Source organism: Acipenser ruthenus, chromosome 1, assembly GCF_902713425.1.
Source record: "Acipenser ruthenus chromosome 1, fAciRut3.2 maternal haplotype, whole genome shotgun sequence".
Taxonomy (NCBI): Eukaryota; Metazoa; Chordata; class Actinopteri; order Acipenseriformes; family Acipenseridae; genus Acipenser; species Acipenser ruthenus.
This window is the reverse complement of record NC_081189.1, coordinates 49,534,176-49,555,016: the sequence shown is the minus strand read 5'-3', so window position 1 is coordinate 49,555,016 and position 20,841 is coordinate 49,534,176. Positions and strand designations below refer to the sequence as shown.

The following is a 20,841-nucleotide window of genomic DNA, read 5'->3' as shown; positions in this document are numbered from 1 at the left end:
TACGTACCATACCGTTCCACACCAGGAGGTTTAAGTGGACGGTTGGGGAACACTCTGGACACCAGTTCAAAGAGGAACGTTTTCTGTTATTCTTTCGGCACTTATTATTTGAACTTTCTTTGGGATTTACCCCTAGCTTTGGTAGCAGTTTTATTTGCCTCGTCTTTCTCCCACAGGAAGGAATAAACAATAAAACCTACCGTTGCTTGCATTCCTGTTGTCCGGCCTCTCTTTCACAAGGTTCTACCAGTCACCCGGTTATCTCACAAAAAAATAACGTGCACGGCGCCACCAGCCATGTCACATTCCTTAGAAGAAAAGAACAAGACGGTAAGCTTCAAATCATGGAATGGCCAGCACAGTCTCCAGACTTAAACCTCATCGAGCTGGTTTGGGATGAACTCGACAGAAGGGTGAAAGCAAAGCAACCTACAAGTGCAACACATTTGTGGGAACTTCTGCAACAGTGTTGGGAAGAACTTTCCGAACAATATTTGATTTCCATTGTAGAAAGAATGCCACGAGTGTGTTCGGCTGTTATATCTGCAAAAGGTGGCTACTTTGATGAGTCAAAAATTTAGATTAAATTTTGTTAAACAAAACGATTCCATGATTTATTTTTTATCTCCAATTGTTTATTTGTTCTATGCTTTAATTTCAGAGTACATTGAGACATTAAACTGCGTAAATTTCAATAAAAACTGGAAAAATGGAGGTGTTCTAAAACTTTTGACCGGTAGTGTATATATATATATATATGCTCTGTATGTTGTTGTTTTGTTGTATAGAACAATGTTTTTATGCATGAGCGCTGTGTTTTATATGTATATTTCTGTTTGTTTGGTGTAAATTGAATTTCAATAATAAAAAAAGACACATAATATGCTGCTTTTTGTTTTACAAAATAAAGACTAGTAGTTATGTTATGTCTGAGCCTTGATTTTTTTTGCATACTCAATAGTGCTTATATTGCTGGTGATTGCAGAGTTGTGCACAGTTTCTGTGTGTTGTGTTTCACAGGATTGTCTTTTGGAGTCAGACTGTGATGCAATAAGCTGTAAGAAAATCGCGGGCCATGAATTTGTTGCGGAAACCGAAACTTTTAACACAAACCACAACTTTTTATAGTTGCCGCAACTTTTAACGTGACTACAGTGCTTCTATTATGTATGTGGAATTTCGTTGCAAAATAATGCTGAAAACTGAAACTGAAACAGAAAAGGAAACGTCACTCTCACATTGTCTTTTGCTAGTGGCGGATTGGTATGCCTTGTCATCCTCTCTAGCCAATCAGTGATCTTCTTTCCCATTGCTATAGTAAGCAACGGGAAAGAAGACTGTGGGCCATGATGCAAGTTCTGTACTTACTTACTGTTAAATTTTGTGACTGAAGGTTTATTGCCGTTTTGCAAATTATGTAGTGGCTGTTCAATTTTGTGAGTGAGCTTTTAACTGTTATGCAAGTACTGTATGTGATGCGTCATTATTGTTAGCTGCAACTCTTCACTTGTAATGAAACACAGCGTAAAACATTTTATTTCAAATGGTGATAAAGACAAAGTCTTAAAAACTTATGTTCTGGGTATCTATTTGTATGTTTTTTTCTTAAAAATTCATCTTGAAAGCAAGTATATATACGTGCAAACTGTTTATATTTATGACCACGCCGAAACCGCAACTTTAATACACAGTGGCTGCAACTTCTTGATAAAAAAATCACGATTTTCTTACAGCCTTAGTGATGCATCATATCATCCCAGTCAGTTAGAAAGTGAGAGTGACAGGGACAGTGACAGTGAAAGTTCAGATGAGGGGCTAACATCATCACTAGGTCCTCAGGTCCGACGGAGATAATGGGAATCTGATGTTTCCAGACCCATGATATACCCTTATCATGCTCAGTCAGGTCCAAAGACCAGCGCAGTCACAGAGTTGGAACTGTTTTTAGAAATGGTTGGAGTAGTTTTTTCATTGATCTGGCACAAAATGCAAATTTGTGTGCTGCAGACAAAAAGCCACCACAGATACCAGATCCTAACCGACCTTTTGCTTCATCAGATCCTACCTGGTGTGAGACAGGTGAATCTGAAATAAGACCATTTATTGGCATAAATATCTTGATGGGCATTTACCGCTTACCAGCTTACACCGATTACTGGAGCTCAGACCCTGCCCTCCGGGTGCCATATGTTGCCAGTAGAATGACACACAATTGGTATGAGCAACTATGCAAGTAAATGCACTGCAGTGATCCAACCACGCCTAATGATCCAGATAAACTTGACAAAGTCCGCCTGTTGCTCAAACTTCTGGCCATTGATGAGGCAATGATTAAATTTGATGGCAGGTTACAATGAAAGCAATACACGTCAAAGAAACCTGTGAAGTTTGGTGATTGTGTGACTCTCTTACTGGTTACTGCCTGGCTTTTACAGTCTACAGTGGTCATGGGCAGCCGGAAGGTGAATGTGCAGGTCTGGGACAAGTTTACAGTGTGGTCATGCAGCTTTTAAAAAAATATCTTTTGTCACACCATGTCTATGCTGACAACTTTTTTCTCATGTCACACTTGCAAGAGATTTGTTGCATACTGACACCTATTATTGTGGTACAGCCAGGCCGAACAGACAGCATTTTCCCAAACAAATCCAGCAAGGGAAGCTGCATCAAGGGGAAAGTATAAAGTGGAGCAATGATGATGGCATCACTGTGAGATGTGTATAGCATTGCCACCAATAGTGACAGAGCTGATGCTGAAAAACCCCGAACCAGGTTCAGACCAGATGACAGGATTTCAGTTCCACAAATGGTCCTTGATTATAATGTAAAGACGGGTGATGTGGATCATCTCGATCAGTTTAGAAGCTACTATAAAGTAGGTCGCACTGGTCACAAGTGGTGGAACTATGTATTCTGGGGGATGCTGAACATAGCAATAATAAATGCCTACATCATCTGGGCTCTTCTGAGAAGACCTCTGCCAAGGAACCAAACGTGCCCTGCTACACCAGTTAGCAGATGACCATTGTGGAAGGAAGTGATCGACACCTGGTGCTTCAGAAAATAAAGTGACGTTTTTAAACAATTTTCCCCCCTTTTTTATAACCAGTTACATTGGTTAAAGTAAAACAACAAGGTTTAGAACAAGGTTTGAGAATCAGTCTGCAGGACTGTGTAGCGATTCACGATGTGGATTCTATTTATGATAAAGTTATTGTAAGCAAAAATCATTAATATACATGTTTGTGAATAGCATCTCGAGGCACATCTTTTTTATTATAAATGATCTAGGGTTTTACCACAATATCCTTCTATAGCACCATAAAAACAACATTCATATTTAAGTAGAATCAAAGGTTACACTGACCACATGAATATGTATTCTACAGTAATCAAAGAATTCTGGCTATAAACAGGATTCTTGTGACATATGACTTAATGTTTTAGAAAATATTCAACTTTGGTTTAATTCAATGTTAACAAACAAAACAGACAAATCTTGTTAAGTAAAATACTTTATTTTATTATAAAAGTTACAAAAATGTGAAATAGATTGTATTAGATTGTAATAATTAGTTTTCGACATATAATAAAGTATTATACTACATATACAGTGCCTTGCGAAAGTATTCGGCCCCCTTGAACTTTGCGACCTTTTGCCACATTTCAGGCTTCAAACATAAAGATATGAAACTGTAATTTTTTGTGAAGAATCAACAACAAGTGGGACACAATCATGAAGTGGAACAAAATTTATTGGATATTTCAAACTTTTTTAACAAATAAAAAACTGAAAAATTGGGCGTGCAAAATTATTCAGCCCCTTTACTTTCAGTGCAGCAAACTCTCTCCAGAAGTTCAGTGAGGATCTCTGAATGATCCAATGTTGACCTAAATGACTAATGATGATAAATAGAATCCACCTGTGTGTAATCAAGTCTCCGTATAAATGCACCTCCACTGTGATAGTCTCAGAGGTCCGTTTAAAGCGCAGAGAGCATCATGAAGAACAAGCAACACACCAGGCAGGTCCGAGATACTGTTGTGGAGAAGTTTAAAGCCGGATTTGGATACAAAAAGATTTCCCAAGCTTTAAACATCCCAAGGAGCACTGTGCAAGCGATAATATTGAAATGGAAGGAGTATCAGACCACTGAAAACCTACCAAGACCTGGCCGTCCCTCTAAACTTTCAGCTCATACAAGGAGAAGACTGATCAGAGATGCAGCCAAGAGGCCCATGATCACTCTGGATGAACTGCAGAGATCTACAGCTGAGGTGGGAGACTCTGTCCATAGGACAACAATCAGTCGTATACTGCACAAATCTGGCCTTTATGGAAGAGTGGCAAGAAGAAAGCCATTTCTTAAAGATATCCATAAAAAGTGTCGTTTATAGTTTGCCACAAGCCACCTGGGAGACACACCAAACATGTGGAAGAAGGTGCTCTGGTCAGATGAAACCAAAATCGAACTTTTTGGCAACAATGCAAAACGTTATGTTTGGCGTAAAAGCAACACAGCTCATCACCCTGAACACACCATCCCCACTGTCAAACATGGTGGTGGCAGCATCATGGTTTGGGCCTGCTTTTCTTCAGCAGGGACAGGGAAGATGGTTAAAATTGATGGGAAGATGGATGGAGCCAAATACAGGACCATTCTGGAAGAAAACCTGATGGAGTCTGCAAAAGACCTGAGACTGGGACGGAGATTTGTCTTCCAACAAGACAATGATCCAAAACATAAAGCAATATCTACAATGGAATGGTTCACAAATAAACATATCCAGGTGTTAGAATGGCCAAGTCAAAGTCCAGACCTGAATCCAATCGAGAATCTGTGGAAAGAACTGAAAACTGCTGTTCACAAATGCTCTCCATCCAACCTCACTGAGCTCGAGCTGTTTTGCAAGGAGGAATGGGCAAAAATTTCAGTCTCTCGATGTGCAAAACTGATAGAGACATACCCCAAGCGACTTACAGCTGTAATCGCAGCAAAAGGTGGCGCTACAAAGTATTAACTTAAGGGGGCTGAATAATTTTGCACGCCCAATTTTTCAGTTTTTTATTTGTTAAAAAAGTTTGAAATATCCAATAAATTTCGTTCCATTTCATGATTGTGTCCCACTTGTTGTTGATTCTTCACAAAAAATTACAGTTTCATATCTTTATGTTTGAAGCCTGAAATGTGGCAAAAGGTCGCAAAGTTCAAGGGGGCCGAATACTTTCGCAAGGCACTGTAGTACACACACACACAGGTACTACGGGTGAAAAGTGCACTGTGGCGCCATTTTTATTCAAAACCAAAAATAAAATCAATATTTTAACAAAAAACAAAAAAAGTAAAAAAATAAAAGGTTTAACAAAAACAAATCACGAACACAAACAAGTAACGTGCTGGTGCTTCCCAGCACAGCTAGCAATTGTTTTCTTTTCTTTTCACTTTCGTTTTAGATTCTCGCTCGCTCACGTTCCTCATTCCGAACATCCACCCTGAACAAGAAAAGCTGCTTTTACACTTGTAAAGGTCGATGAGGAATTTAATCTGGGGCCTTTTCAGCTGTAGATCACGAAATCTTTCCACAAAAGCATCCTGCAGTTTTTCAAGTACTGATGCTTGTTCACTTGTTTGCAACACTGAAGGAAAATGTGTCAGTTCCCCCCTTTGAAGTTGAGTCCTGAAGAGCTTGAGTTTGTTCATGAATGCAAACACACTTTGCACAAGGTCAGGCAGCAATTTTGACTTCCCCTGTAAATCCAGGTTAAGTCTGTCCAAATGACGCAACATGTCCACGAGAAATGCCAAATCCAAAACCCACTGGGGGTCTGATAGCTCGGGATAATCTTTGTGCTTCTCCTCCATGAACAGTTTCAGCGTCCAACAACTCAAGAAAACGCGGCATCACTTTACCTCTTGAAAGCCATCTCACAGTACAGTGAAGCGGCAGGTCCCCGGGAAGGTCGTCTTCAAGCTCATCAATGAGAATCTTGAATTGTCTGTGGTTGAGAGCTTTCGACAATTTCCAGCACGGGATTCATGACATGGTCTAAATTCAGCGTTTTCGACACCAGTTGCTCCCGATGAATGATGCAGTGGAACGTCCAGAATTCAGGGAAGCTGTCGTCAGCCTTACATAGCCCCACAAATCCATTTACAGACCCGAGCATAGATGCAGCCCCATCCGTTGCAATTGCCGTAAGTTTTTGTAAAGGTAGGTTGTTTTTTGCAACAACTGCCATCAGTGCTCTTTTACATCAATGCCACGGGTTCTGTCTTTTAATGGTACGATATCCAGGAGTTCCTCGTTTATTACACACTAATCTGACACAGTCAGTACGAATATTGCTAACTGCGGGTTGTCCTGTACATCACATGACTCGTCCAGTGCAATGCTGAGGTACTCGCATTTCTGAAGCTCCGAATACAACTGTGATTCAATGGCATCGTTTATGTCAGAAATTCTGCGTTCAACTGTATGGTGCGAGAGTTGAAGGTCAGAGATCGTTCTTTTCAGATTATCGTCTTCTGGAGACACAATGGAAATAACATCTGCGAGGCATTTTTTAACAAACTCGCCTTCGCAGTATGTTTTTTTAGCACAAGCTATGTTCCAAGCGACTTGATAGGAGGCGAGTGTTACTGTTTGATAGTGCTTGGTAAATTTACTGAACACTTGAGTCTGTTTTTGTATTTGGCTTTTTTCAATGTTTTGAGTTTGTGTGTGCGGAGTTCAGTACCTTTTGGAAATTCCCGATCGATGTTCGCATGGTGTGTGGTGAAATGGCGCTGCAGATTACCAGATTTGAACTGTGCCAAAGAAGTTTGGCATATCAGACACAGTGTTTCCCATTGCGCTCAATAAAAAAATATAAAATCTCCCACTCCGCTGAAAAAGTTTTAATCCTCATATTTTCGCTTGCGTTTACATTTTCCTTCCATCTTCAGGACTAGCCTACTTAATACAGAATGCTGGACATTACCGAGATGAGTGCAAAATACAATTCCGTCAAATATATATATATATTTTTTAAATAGGCCTACTAGGCATGCGATTGGTTCTGTTTTGCGATTGGTTTCGGCAGCTAGATGACGTCTCGACTTTTGACCCATATGTGCGTGCGCAGAACAGCAGAGGCGACAGTTTTTGGCAATGACAGTTTTCTGCACAGCACGGGAGATATTCGTTATTCTTTGCTACTGTGATAGTATGTTCTACATTATGCCCCTTCGACAGAGCCGCATGTAGTGGATTAAAGAGCTGCATGCGGCTTGGGAGATGCCGGTTGGCCACCCCTGTAGTAGTATGTAGAAATTATTTTTTTATGACGTTTTAAATTTTTAGTAAATGATATAACACAATCTAAAAAATATATATTAATAATAAAAAACAAACATTGTATACAACTAAGCATAGACGTAAACAGCTAGTGTTTCTCCCTCTGTTGCATTGTCTATTATTACAAAGGCAGACGCCCAATTGAAATCAATGCCATTCTCCACAAGCGTCTGTGACAGAAATACAATGAGTTTTAGTTGTAAATCTCCCTCCCGACCTGTGAGGACGCTAAGCAGCGAAAGGAGAAGTCTTTGGACGGGCTGACCTGACAGTTCTTTCCCCGGGCTGGGAAGTCGGTCAGTCTGGAGGAAGACGAGACTCTTGCAGGAACGTATTGACCTGGAAGGTAAACGATGTAGCAGCTGCAGACAGTAGAGACAGCTGCACTCATTTACCAAGGGGTAATGCGTGATAGCATAAAGGGGACGGAGTATCGCAAATCTTTTCCTTCGCTTGGTTCAGGAAGCAAGGAACTGGAAGGACCGGGAGAAACCCCTTTAAAAACTGAAACGAGTTTGTGAGTGTTTTGTTTGTTTTGTCATTGTTAGTAATTGTCTTGTTTTTGTGAAATTCACTAGACGGCTAACATGGAGGCTGTGTGGTCCAGTGGTTAAAAAAATGGGCTTGTAACCAGGAGGTCCTCGGTTCAAATCCCACCTCAGCCACTGACTCATTGTGTGACCCTGAGCAAGTCACTTAACCTCCTTGTGCTCCGTCTTTCGGGTGAGACGTAGTTGTAAATGACTCTGCAGCTAATGCGAAGTTCACACACCCTAGTCTCTGTAAGTCGCCTTGGATAAAGGCGTCTGCTAAATAAACAAATAATAACACGTCTCTGGAGCTGTCACCTTGGGCCAGCAGTACCCGGAGCAACACTATACTACAGTCACTGTTTAATTGTTATCACCCACCACGAGCACTACTGTATGCACCCAGGACTGGTGACCGTGTTAGTATACTGTGGGACGGATATTCGTGTTTATTATTTGGGACTGTAACCCTGTTGTTATTTACTCCGTGCACTACACATTGCTGTGTATTGCCAGGGATTATTATTTGGTCACCAGACCTGGATACAATTAAAAACTGTTCCAAACTGGATTATAACTCTCTGTGTTTCATTACTGCACTGCATCACCCCTGCACCTGCACGTACCACTTACCACTTTGCCACAGTGTCTTAATGATATCCTGACCTACTACTGTTGTGTGGTTAGAGTCAAGATGCAATGTATCTGCTAAGTGAGCATTAAGTTCCTCTGAACTGGCAGTTGTGAAGCTCTGGGGGATGAAAATAATGTACAAAACACAGTTGCTTTGGTAATCAGTGGCCTCGTCCCATACAACGCAAACAGACTCAGAATTGTTAGCACCCTTAAGTGAATATGGTTTGCATATCAAATACCACCCTTGCGGACCACTAAAATAGTGCTATCAGTCTCATATAAAGTGCAATACAGCTATTTGTGACACTATTTGTTTTCATGGTCTTAGCTGTTTCCTGCATGTGTTTACAATACTCAGTTAAAGACTTACCGATGGGAATTATCTCTTGACCGACGGAGCCATCTTCCTACCACCTGCTCAACTCTGCTTGTCTTACGAGATGGGGATGCATTCATTTCCTGTTCTTCCATTTATAACTGCAGATAGACAAAAGTAATTTATGTTAATTCATTGTGTTGTACAATGTCAGGTTGCTCACTCTTTCAATTGGCTTTGGATGTTTAGGGATGACACGATATTGAGCATACTGGGCATGAGCTGGACTATGGCCTTTGCCACAGTAAGGCACAGTGTCAGTAGGCAAAATGAGAGATTCATCTCAGAATCCAAGATTATCAAATCCTGGCATTCTGTTCTGAGCCTCTCTCAAGCAATGTGCAGAATTGTATGATTGTTTTATATTAATACTCATTTTACCCAGTCGTCCCCCAGTCAGATTCGAACCAAGGAATCCTAAGGTGAAATACTCATGACTTGTGAAAAAGCTTATATACATTAAGTGAAGTTTTGATGATGTGCTTGTATCAGTCTTGAAAAAATGAACTATTCTAAGTGAGAAGGCATACAAAAACTAATGTTAATGGTGGTAGGAAAATTGACTTGAAATGGAAACACTACAGAAGAGCCTTACATGAGGCATTCCAAACACTGGAAAAGATCAACAGATAAACAATAAGGGTCTTGTTAATGCTGTAATGCTATATTTTCTCTTTTTGTGGTTACACCTTGAAGGATTATTAACTAATTTATAGTTGCAGCTATGGCCACAAGTTTTGCATCTAGAATTTTAGGATTGAGACAAAAAAAAAACACCTATATGAACATAATTTAGATATTTTGTTTAACATCACTTAATCAAAGAAACTACGAAATTATATCGCAAAAGTCTACCAGAAGCCATAATAGTAGTATAGTATTTCATGTTAGATTTCCAAATGCCACATTTTTTAATTGTTGCATGTTTTTCTTTAAGCATATGAAAAACTACAAAGCGGTATGTAATTCAGTATGTTGACATAACATTATTCAGCAGGTTTCATTCGACTTTATGAAGCATCCCTACTCCGGACCACTAGCAGCTTTTCAATAGAGTTGTAAGAAGGGAGAGAAGAAAGTTCTACCGACTTAAATACTTCTTGCCAGCTGCAGACATCCACATTTGAATTATCTTCAGCCTCCTGCTCTCCTCCCCCATTGTACACGTTCAGCGAAAATATTCAGTGAAAAAAAGGCACTTTATAGAACGTTTAAAAGGGACTAGGAGCTCTTAAAATAAACAAATCCCCCGGACCGGATGAGATCCTCCCAATAGTACTCAAAGAAATGAAAAAAGTTATTTACCACTAACCAAGATCATGCAACAGTCTCTTGACACAGGGGTTGTACAGACTGGAGAATTGCAAACATAATACCGATCCACAAAAAGGGTGACACAACCGAACCAGGTAACTACAGACCAATAAGCCTGACTTCTATTATATGTAAACTTATGGAAACTATAATAAGATCCAAAATGGAAAATTACCTATATGGTAACAATATCCTGGGAGACAGCATGGTTTTAGGAAAGGGAGATCGTGTCTAACTAACCTGCTTGATTTTTTTGAGGATGCAACATGCACATGGATTAGGGAGTGGTTAACATATAGAAAACAGAAAGTACTGATTATAGGAGTGGCGGCAAACACTGTTGCAGCAGCAAAGGTCATTGAAAATGATCTAGACAGCATTCAGAACTGGGCAGACACATGGCAAATGACATTTAATAGAGAAAAGTGTAAGGTACTGCACACAGGCAATAAACATGTGCATTATAAATATCATATGGGAGATACTGAAATTGAAGAAGGAATCTATGACAAAGACCTAGGAGTTTATGTTGACTCAGAAATGTTTTCATCTAGTCAATGTGGGGAAGCTATAAAAAAGGCCAACAAGATGCTCAGGTAAATTGTGAAAAGTGTTGAATTTAAATCAAGGGAAGTAATGTTAAAACTTTACAATGCATTAGTAAGACCTCATCTAGAATATTGTGTTCAGCTCTGGTCACCTTGTTACAAAAAGGATATTGCTGCTCTAGAAAGAGTGCAAAGAAGAATTATCCCGGGTTTAAAAGGCGTGTTGTATGCAGACAGGCTAAAAGAATTGAATCTGTTCAGTCTTGAACAAAGAAGACTACGCGGTGATCTGACTCAAGCATTCAAAATTCTAAAAGGTATTGACAATGTCGACCCAGGGGACATTTCCAACCTGAAAAAAGAAACAAGGACCAGGGGTCACAAATGGAGATTAGATAAAGGGGCATTCAGAACAGAAAAGAGGAGGCATTTTTTTACACAGAGAATTGTGAGGGTCTGGAACCAACCATTTTCCTAATGTAATGTTGTTGAAGCTGACACCCTGGGATCCTTCAAGACGCTGCTTGACGAGATTCTGGGATTAATAAGCTCCTAACAACCAAACGAGCAAGATGGGCCGAATAGCCTCCTCTCATTTGTAAACTTTCTTATGTTCTTATGTTTACCATTACCTACCTTTTTTTTCTAAAATTCCAAACCCCTATTTAAAGAGAAAGATTGTAACATTTGAGTCAGGACAGTTTTTTTTTTTTAAATTTGCCCCTAAACTGAAACAAATGAATGTGTAAATTGAGTATGATTCCTACACTTACAGCCACTTTATCATGCACTATAACTAATAAAGTACCCCATAGTCCATCTCTAGGTGTTACCAGTCTTGTAGGGTGATTTGAGATGACAGTGCTGGGTGGTTTGCTCTGATTCTTTGCCGCCCACATCTCACCTATTACAGGACCTTTCTGGTGCGCAGACATCAGTTCTCCCTTGGTCCATGGTTGGAATGGGGGCAGGGCCCAAACTGATGGTGCAGGAGTAGACTTCAAGAATGACATATGGCGACAGAACCAACTGGTCAACGCATCTGTTAATCCAGCACTGGGAGTGCTCGTCCACTCCAATCAATGGGCAGACTGCTTTTAGATCCAATCTTCCATCTCACGGGACTCACCGGTGCGATGAGACAAGGCATCCGCATCTACTGGAATGCCCCGGCCGGTAACACAAACTGAAGCTGTAAGTGGCTAAGGCTGCTAGCCATGGACGTCCTGTGGAGTTCAGCTTTGCTGATGTGAGCACATACGTTAAAAGATTATTATCAGTACACGCTTCAAAACGGATCCCATAGAGATAGTCATGGAACTTGTCCACTACAGCCCACTTAAGGGCCAGGAACTCCAGCTGATGGGCAGGGTATCGTTGCTCTGTGTCAAACAACTTCTGGCTCGCGAACGCCACTGGCCGCATTCCTTCTGGGTGCCCCTGATAAATTACGGCCCCTAGTCTGTCTAGGCTACCATCTGTGTAGAGGACATAGGGCTTATAGCTGTCTGCAAAGGTTAGTACTGGTGCATTTATCAGGCCATTGACAACAGAGCAGAACGCGTCTTCAGTTATTGTTCCATCCATTGCCAAAAGACTTTCTGTGCTGAGGGATAGCCTTACGTCAGATCTGTCAAGGGCTTAATGATCGAAGAGTATCCCTGAATGAAATGATGGTAACAAGCGTAGAACCCCAAAAAGGCCCACAGGGTCTTCAGGCACTATGTGGCCCACATAGCGTACCTTCGGCTGGCAAAACTGGCATTTATCGAGCGATCATACTCTTCTAGACTGTCCAACACCTTCAACAGTCACTCCTCATGCTCGACTAGCATTTTCCTAAAGACTATAAGATCATCAAGATATCACCTACTGCCTTCTCCATCAGCCGTTGGAAAGTGGCTGGGGCGCCAGTGATGCCTTGGGGCATATGTTCAAATTGAAATAACCCCAAGGGGCAGATGAAAGCAGTTTGCTCTTTATCCTCTGGCTTCATGGCAATCTGATAATATAATACCCACTGCATAGGTCTAAGACTGAAAACCAGTGGCTGCTTGAAAGGCTGTCCAGGGCCTCATCAATGCAAGGCATAGGTCTGGGATAGTGCAGCTGTTGAGGGTTCGATAGTCTGTGCACATACACACAGACCCATTCTTTGTGCGTGCTACCACTATGGGCAATGCGTATGGACTTCTGGACTTGGAGATTATCCCAGCTGAGAGCAGTTCTTGCAGATGTCGGCGAACATCTTCTATGTCTGCTGGAGTCAAATACAGGGACCATTCGCAAAAGGGCTTGGGGTCGCTGAGACAAATGGAATGCTCTACTCCCTTCGCCAGTCCTACATCCACTCATGGGATGAGAACACCCCAGCTTGTTCCATCATCTTAGACATTACCGTTCCTTCCACTGGGGGAATGGGAGAATCCCCAAAATTAAAGGTGGTAGAGTCAATATTGGAAACCGCCTTTCCATTCTTCACCGGTCCAGCCACAGTATCGGCTTTAAATACCTGGGCCAACACCATTCCTGTATTCAATCTTTCTGAGATTAGTTTTTTTTTACATTCACCGCTATCCGATTGGCGTTTACTGTGTTCGCTGGCATCACAGTCCTCTGCAGTGATAATCCCTCGGGCAGTGGTGCGTCATATGGAGGATCTACCATTAGGATTCCTTCCTTTAGCCAGCACATACATTCTCTTTAAAACTGAGACAGCATTCTCTTCCAGGCTGGAACATCACTTGGACAGCTCCTTTCCACATTAAATACCTCAGCGGCCTTTCATTCCCATCATTCGACTGTTCTTTCTGGAACAGTCGCTAGGCTTCGGCACACAGGGGTGGATTTTAAGTGTCTTTATGAAGTCCGGCCCTGCCGTTGCTTTGCACAGTTTAGCCAGTCAACCAAAGAAACTAGCATTTGTACCAATAATCACTGGGAACTGGTTGTGTCCTTTGGCCTCTGGGCAAACTAAAGCCAGCACTTCAACTGTTTCCTTCACCCCAGCAACAGCAGCGGGGAACTCCATCTCCAGAATCACATACACCATAGGGGTAACGGGACTCACTTAGTCCACATATGGCAAGGCCTTCCACCAAATGTCTGGGAATGTTGCTGAGATGCATCTGGTACCACCTTACAAAAATGATGGTTACCTGAGACCCGCTGTCCAACAGGGCTCTACATCCAGTCCTGTTGGCTTTCAACTGCACTGTTGATGCAAGCCCTTGAGGATCCCCAATGGCATAGCTGGCTCGGGACGGGCATTCATACTGGAGCGTTTGATCTGGGGAGACGCAGTCTGCCCCATTACTGGCCTCATCACTCGTTTTCAACTTGTAGCAACTGTCTGACAACCCGCTTTGGATCCTTTACTGCATTGCAAAACTTCACCTCTCAACCCGTGTTGGGACAGTCATGGTTTCTCCCACTTGGGATTGGGGGGGGGGGGGCTGTCGCTGGTTTAGCATCAGCAGTTTAACGCATCAATAAAGAAGCCACAGCTTGTTGTAGCTCTTTGAGTTGCTTCATCTGTGCTGGCAGTCTGCTTCCCTCAAAAGACAGGTCAGCAACATTACCATGCCATGTTCCAGTGTCTTCACTTGGTCCTGCAGCTCTCCAAACCTGGCAGTATCCACGTTAGCGCAGAGGTTGGGCCGTGCCACAAGAACAAGCACCTAGAAAGTTTATCGCAAACCCTACAGGGTCAAGAAAAATGGCAGGCTTTCTTTCCTCTCTCGTAAAGGTAGGTGGATCATTTTTAGATCTCTGGGTTAGGCCCCCCGGATCAGCTATTCAATCCTCACTCTGTCAACCCTCACCCCCTCTCTTCGTAGTCCGATGGAGCAGTCTCTCAATGCATCTCAGAAACTCTGAGAGGTCGAGGAGAACTAGGACAGAGGAGAGAGAGGCAACTCGGGCAGACTTTAGTGAGTTGGTGACAGACAGGAGGGTGGTTTCAGTGGAGTGAGCAGAGCAGAAGCCAGATTGGAGAGGGTCGAGCAGAGAGTGGTTGGACAGGAAAGCAGAGAGCTGGCGGTGTACATTCCGCTCGAGGGTTTTGGAGAGGAAGGGTAGGAGGGAGACAGGACGGTAGCTCTGGAGGGAGGTGGGGTCGAGGGTAGGTTTTTGAGGAGGGGAGTGATAGAGGCTTTTTTGAAGGCAGAGGGAAAGAGACCAGAAAGGAGAGAGGTGTTGAGAAGGGGGAGATGAAGGGAAGTAGAGCAGGAGCAGCAGCTTGAAAGAGGTGAGTGGGGAGGGGGTCCAGGGCACACGTGGTGGGTTTGTGACCCTGGAGCAGGGAGGAGAGGTCAGAGTCTGAGAGGGGCGAGAAGGTGGAGAAGGAGGGTGAGTTAGTAGGGGATGCAGTGGGTGTAGGGGTTGGAGCAGGAGGGGGTGCGGGGGAGGGAGAGGTGTTAAAGAGTTTGCGGATATCTGAGATTTTAGAATATATTGAGTACAGAAATGTACTGCTGACAGTCCTAGGCTCACTACACAAACTGAGCTGTGTTTACCTAGGCTTACAGGCTGAAATGAAATGTACCAATACCCTGGGGAAAAGTGAGAACTAGCTAGCCATAGGTGCGGTGTATTTCAGTACTCACAAACACAACCTGTCACCAGGCAGGCTACCCGACAGTAGTGGGAAACTGCTGTGTGGACGAATATAAAGCTCCTGCTTTATATTTTCCTTTCTTTGAATGATCCAATGTTGCCGGAGGACACACTGTGCTTTAACCCAGGTCACCCAGGTGGCTGTCCGGTTGTTGATCTGGAACGCCGAAACTCTAACAATTAAGGCGAATATAACTACATGCATTCGCCATTTGTTCTAACACAGAGCTGTATTACGATGCACATAAATAAAAATAAACAAAATGTACCCAAAAGAAAATAAATGCAGTTAATATAATTTGCGTTATATTTAACTGTGCTAGTTAGGGCTTTTAATTGTTAAACTAAAATATCTGTCTTCCTGCTCCTCTCTCTCTCTCTCTCTCTCTCTCTCTCTCTCTCTCTCTCTCTCTCTCTCTCTCTTTCTCTCTCTCTCTCTCTCTCCACATTCACCCCCAGCCTGCTCATCTCCCTGTCCCTCCCACAGATGATTTTATTTGGCCAAGATGGTATGGAGCTGAATCTGATAGGCTAACACTCCTCTCTCTCAGCTCCTTATCTTAGCACAGCTTGGCTTGGAATTTTAACCGATCTACATCTTGGTGATGCAAAACTTTTGGCCATAGCTGTAGAACACAAAATGATGCAATTTGGATCACAGACATAAAAAAAAGCTTCAGTCCCAGGCAGTAAAGTGCAAAAGCATCAGCAAGTGCATAGCATCCACTGGGGATAATGGGTCAGTGGTTTTGTTAGTTTAGCAGAAAGTCCAGCAGCTAGTATATATACAATAGCAGCAGATTATTACACAGAAAATAATTATATATAGATAAATGTCCCCAACAAACGCAACCTTGCTTGGGCCCCAATTTGGCTGGGGGCCCTATGCTCTAGCGTAATGTGCGTATAGGTTAATCCGAGTATTGTGCTCCCTTGATTAAAATAAAAACAAAAATCAATCAATAATATGACATCAAATGAGATATGATCCCTGTAATCCAGGATAAGGAACAGCCTTCCCGTATTTATTTGCATTATGTTATTGCAACTTAATCTCTGGTGTCAATATTTTTGCACTAGGTTTTGAAGCCATATGTAATCTTGAAAAACAGAATGATACTACACCTGATGATTCAGAGAACAGACAATGATGGCTATGATGATGATGATATGTTTTTAGTTTTTCAGCTTCCAGCTATCTCAATAAGGAATGCTGTGCACATATTAGGAGGAATGCTTTTAGACAGTCTGTCCACTACATATAATATCAGGAACATACACACATGCTCACTCACTACCCAAGCAAAGTGAGGGGAAATCCATACTTAGGCCAGTCAGTCTAGGATTGGGTTACAGATGCATTTAAGATCCACAATGAACAGATCAATGGGGTAAGTGAGTCATTCAGAAATATTCACATTGTCCGAAACACACTTGATGACAGGTCAGAAATAACACACTGATTTAAACAGCACTTCTGTAGTTTTGATAATAATGAACTGTAATAATGCAGCATCTGTGTTTTGCAGCCAATTTCCTGATTCATTATATTGCCAAGGCCACACAGTGCATGCACAGTTGTGTGTTTTTTTCTCTGTGACACAGTAATAAAGGTGGGTTTACTGAGGAGATTTGTATTTTTGGAAAAGAAACTTGCCTGTAAAACTATAGTGTTCATTGCAAAATAGGTTCTCAGTAAGTAAAGTAAATGTTTGTGATATATATATATATATATATATATATATATATATATATATATATATATATATATATATATATATATATATATTATACAAACCACTGCGGTATTGACAAGGCATTGATATGCTCGTTAATACATGACAACAGAGCCCCCTAGTGGAAGTGGTCAGTTATTGTTTAGTTTGCTGCAGGTGGTTTACATGACTATACTTTTTTTTTTTTTTTTAACATGACACTCTTAGTTCTGCAAGACATTTTGCCATGTAGGTGCTAAACTCTAACGCAAACATCGTTCTCAAGCCAGGTCACACTTTCTAGCCAGTATAGGTTCAGAGAACAACTAAAAATGTACCTTAATGCATGCACTTCATGAAGGCTGTTTTAGCTCTAGGGATGTAATCTATGATAGGCCATACCAGCCAGACTCATTACAATTTGATAGTTCACTTGTCTCCTGAGATATGTTTTAGAGGCAGTCTCTACCCTTCATTTGATAGTTCATTTATCTCCTGAGACATGTTTTAGAGCTAGTCCCAGCCTTCATTTGAACAATACGCAGTGTGGATAGTGGTTGTCCTGGTGGGATTGGTATTTGAGATCCAGATAACTACTTTTGCCAGAAATAGAAATGGCATAATTGGCCTATACAGTTGTATATCTAAGTACTTCTGCTCTACATTATGGTATTGCTGCTGGAGTTTATCCCAGATAGGATTTATGGAACTCCTATATAACACCAGTAAATACAGTAAAAGCAGGTTTATAGGCAGTGGTATTCAGATCCACCACTGTTTAGATCATTAAAATAGACCCCATGTGTGTGACTTCCTTTAAACGGCATACATTTCAAGTCAGTACATTATTTCATTTCAAATTAGTACATTATTTTCCAGTTATCTACAATTTTGCAGAGTAGGCATAAAGAGTCCAAGTTTAGAGACATCCCTCTGCAATTGACTATTTTTTATTATCTTAGAAAGAAATGCAATTAACCATAATGTATAGCACAGATTTTTACTGACGAAATGAAAGTTAATAGGTTAAGAACTCCTTTGTGTCACATCACTAGATTTGTGTGTGCGCAAGCAGCGATTATGTATGTACTGTAGACTGAAATCTAAAGCAGCTGCTGTCTAGGAAAATAGCTAGGAAGAGATTCTCAAATCATACAGAATAGTGTATACAAAAAACTACAATTACTAAGTAACTCATCTGTAATAACATTCGAATGCAGGAAATATCCACTGAAATACATAACTTGTGTAATTATATTCTGTTCCAGTTAGCCGATGCTGCAATGGAAGCTACAGAATAGTCTTTTTTTGTGTAACTAAATTAGACTATAAGCCAGCGAAGCATCTGCAGAAGAAGAGAATAAACTCAATTTTGCACATTACTTAAACTGCACGGATGGCTAAATGTCCTTTAAAGTGAAGAATTCCCTTTCAGAAGTTGTGAATGATTCAATAGGTTATGTAGCTCTGTTTCTATGTGAATAGTTAACGACAGAGATATTTACAATAAAAAAACAGGATTCAAGTAAATTTAGCAGCTTCAATCGATTACTGTAATAAGTTTGCCTGGCCTTGACAGATTCAATTGATTACTGTAAGACTTCTACCTGGCCTAGTTGTTGAAGCTGACAACTGGGAGTTGGGAGTTGTTGAAGCGGGTAGCAATTTAGTGAAGACATTTTGAGATCTTGGTATCCCCAGATAATCTAGCCGCCAGCATTTAAAAAAAAGGGTTTTTATATTACTATGGTATCAGTTTGACGCACTATCCATTACATATCCTAATTTTGCCAAGAACAAGAAAGTGTCCTATCCATTTTGCAATTGTAATGTGTTGTGAATCGACAAAATGCTTAATGAAAACAAAAATAAGTCTTCCCTTTGTGCAAAATGTCCCATTAGCACTAAGATTACAAGGAGCCATTAAGATTATTGACTCTGTTAATGTCCAGGATTTCTTCATGATGTCAGAATTCTCCCTAATGGACCCTTTGCAGCCGGACCCTACCGGATGGCACTTTTCAAAAGTGCTATAACAGCTGAAAAGGAATCCTCAGGGATGGGGGGAGGTACTTCCAGTAAGTATGAGGTTTACCACCCTAAATTCTTAAAACAAATTATAGTGGCTAGCATGAAAAGATTGGCTGAGCACAGAGAACAGTTTACAACTGGTGCCTTTCTCATTTTAAAAAAGGACAATACACTATTTGATTCGATGGGATCAAAACCAGGTGAGCATAAAAAATACACTGTAAAGTGATATAAACATTTTGAGTGAGTTAAAGTTCTATCACACATAATAGAAATGGGATGCCTAAACCTGAACAACGCAGCAGAAAATCTTTTGTGTGTCAGTTCAGTGTGTCGGATCGCAGCGTGACAGTTCACAGCACATTACTTTGCATTGTTCTCATTATACAAGGCTTTCTATAAGAGCCTGTAGAGAGCCTTTTCAGCACTGAATGTCTCCTCTGCCTTATACCAGCTTTGTTTCTATGGAGAGGACAAAACAGCACTGCCACTGATAAGGGCATAAGGAAGACATCACTGTCTGAGAAAAGTGTGTTGACAAGAAACATGGAATTTGAGCTTCATATTTAGGATTTGCATGGAAATAATTCCTATTTTTCTAATTACCAAAACTACTTGTATTGATGGATTGTAGAAAAAATAGCATAGGAATGGCTAAGTACCGGTACATAAAACCACCTAGATGCTTGTCATGAATGATGCTATTGTAATAAAAAAGCAAAATATATGTGCATGTGTTTTTTCCATACTTGCTCGTTATTTGGCTTTGACTATGCAAAAAAGGATTGCATGTATTTATTTTAAATCGATTTTGTTTTAATCTGTTAACAGTACAAAGCTGTAACACTTACTTATATATGCAAGAAACTTGTTTGTCCTTGTCATTTATATTCAGAGGATGATCCTATTCTTTACTACTTAATGCATCTGTTGCCCACTCACTGCAACTCTCCATTGCCCTGAATGCTCTGTTTTACATTGGTTTGCAACAATACTATATTGATTCTGTTTAAAATTGTATGTGGTATATTTCTAATAGCATAATTGCTTCATTAATTGTTATACATTTGTTTAAAATTAATTAAATGGACTTGCTATCTACTATGAGAGATGTCAGTGTATGACCAGGAGTGAAATTCTCAACAAAAAAGTGCATGTACTCATATGCGCAGCCGGTACACAATACATTTATGAATGAACATAAGCCTTAAAAAATAACTGATAAAATATAACCAATTCATCATAAACAAAGAAGCTGAAAATATTGAAAGCTTTGTACCCTCTGCAGCAGTGTGGAGTAGTGGTTAGGGCTCTGGACTCTTGCCCGGAGGGTCGTGGGTTCAATCCCAGGTGGGTGACACTGCTGCTGTACCCTTGAGCAAGGTACTTTACCTAGATTGCTCTAGTAAAAACTCAACTGTATAAATGGGTAATTGTATGTAAAAAATAATGTGATATCTGCATAATGTATAATGTGATATCTTGTAACAATTGTAAGTCACCCTGGATAAGGGTGTTTGCTAAGAAATAAATAATAATAATAATAATAATAATAATAATAATAATAATAATAATAATAATAATAATAATAATAACTGATAAGCAACCAAGTAAACATGCGATTGATAATGGTCGCGTTCTTGTAGCGCAGATTTCCACAGTTCTGCACAGATCTGCACAGTTCTGCACAGAATCGCGGAGATGCGGGTTCTTTGAGGGCTGCTGCGTGACGTCAC

The 20,841-nt window shown here is 40.8% G+C and overlaps 1 protein-coding gene across 3 annotated transcripts in view; it reads right to left on the bottom strand.

Moving 5' to 3' along the window:
* LOC117420497 (FERM and PDZ domain-containing protein 1) overlaps window positions 1-20,841 on the bottom strand; it is a 212,424-nt gene that overhangs the window by 152,659 nt on the left and 38,924 nt on the right. For 2 of the 3 annotated variants that reach the window (XM_034921745.2, XM_059025940.1), the window contains exon 2: window positions 8,875-8,981. In XM_034921745.2, coding sequence (XP_034777636.2) covers window positions 8,875-8,975 — 101 coding nt within the window. In that variant the 5' untranslated portion in view covers window positions 8,976-8,981. Of the gene's footprint in view, window positions 1-200; window positions 309-8,874; window positions 8,985-20,841 lie in introns of those variants that run through there. The other variant, XM_059025944.1, reaches the window with a different exon arrangement.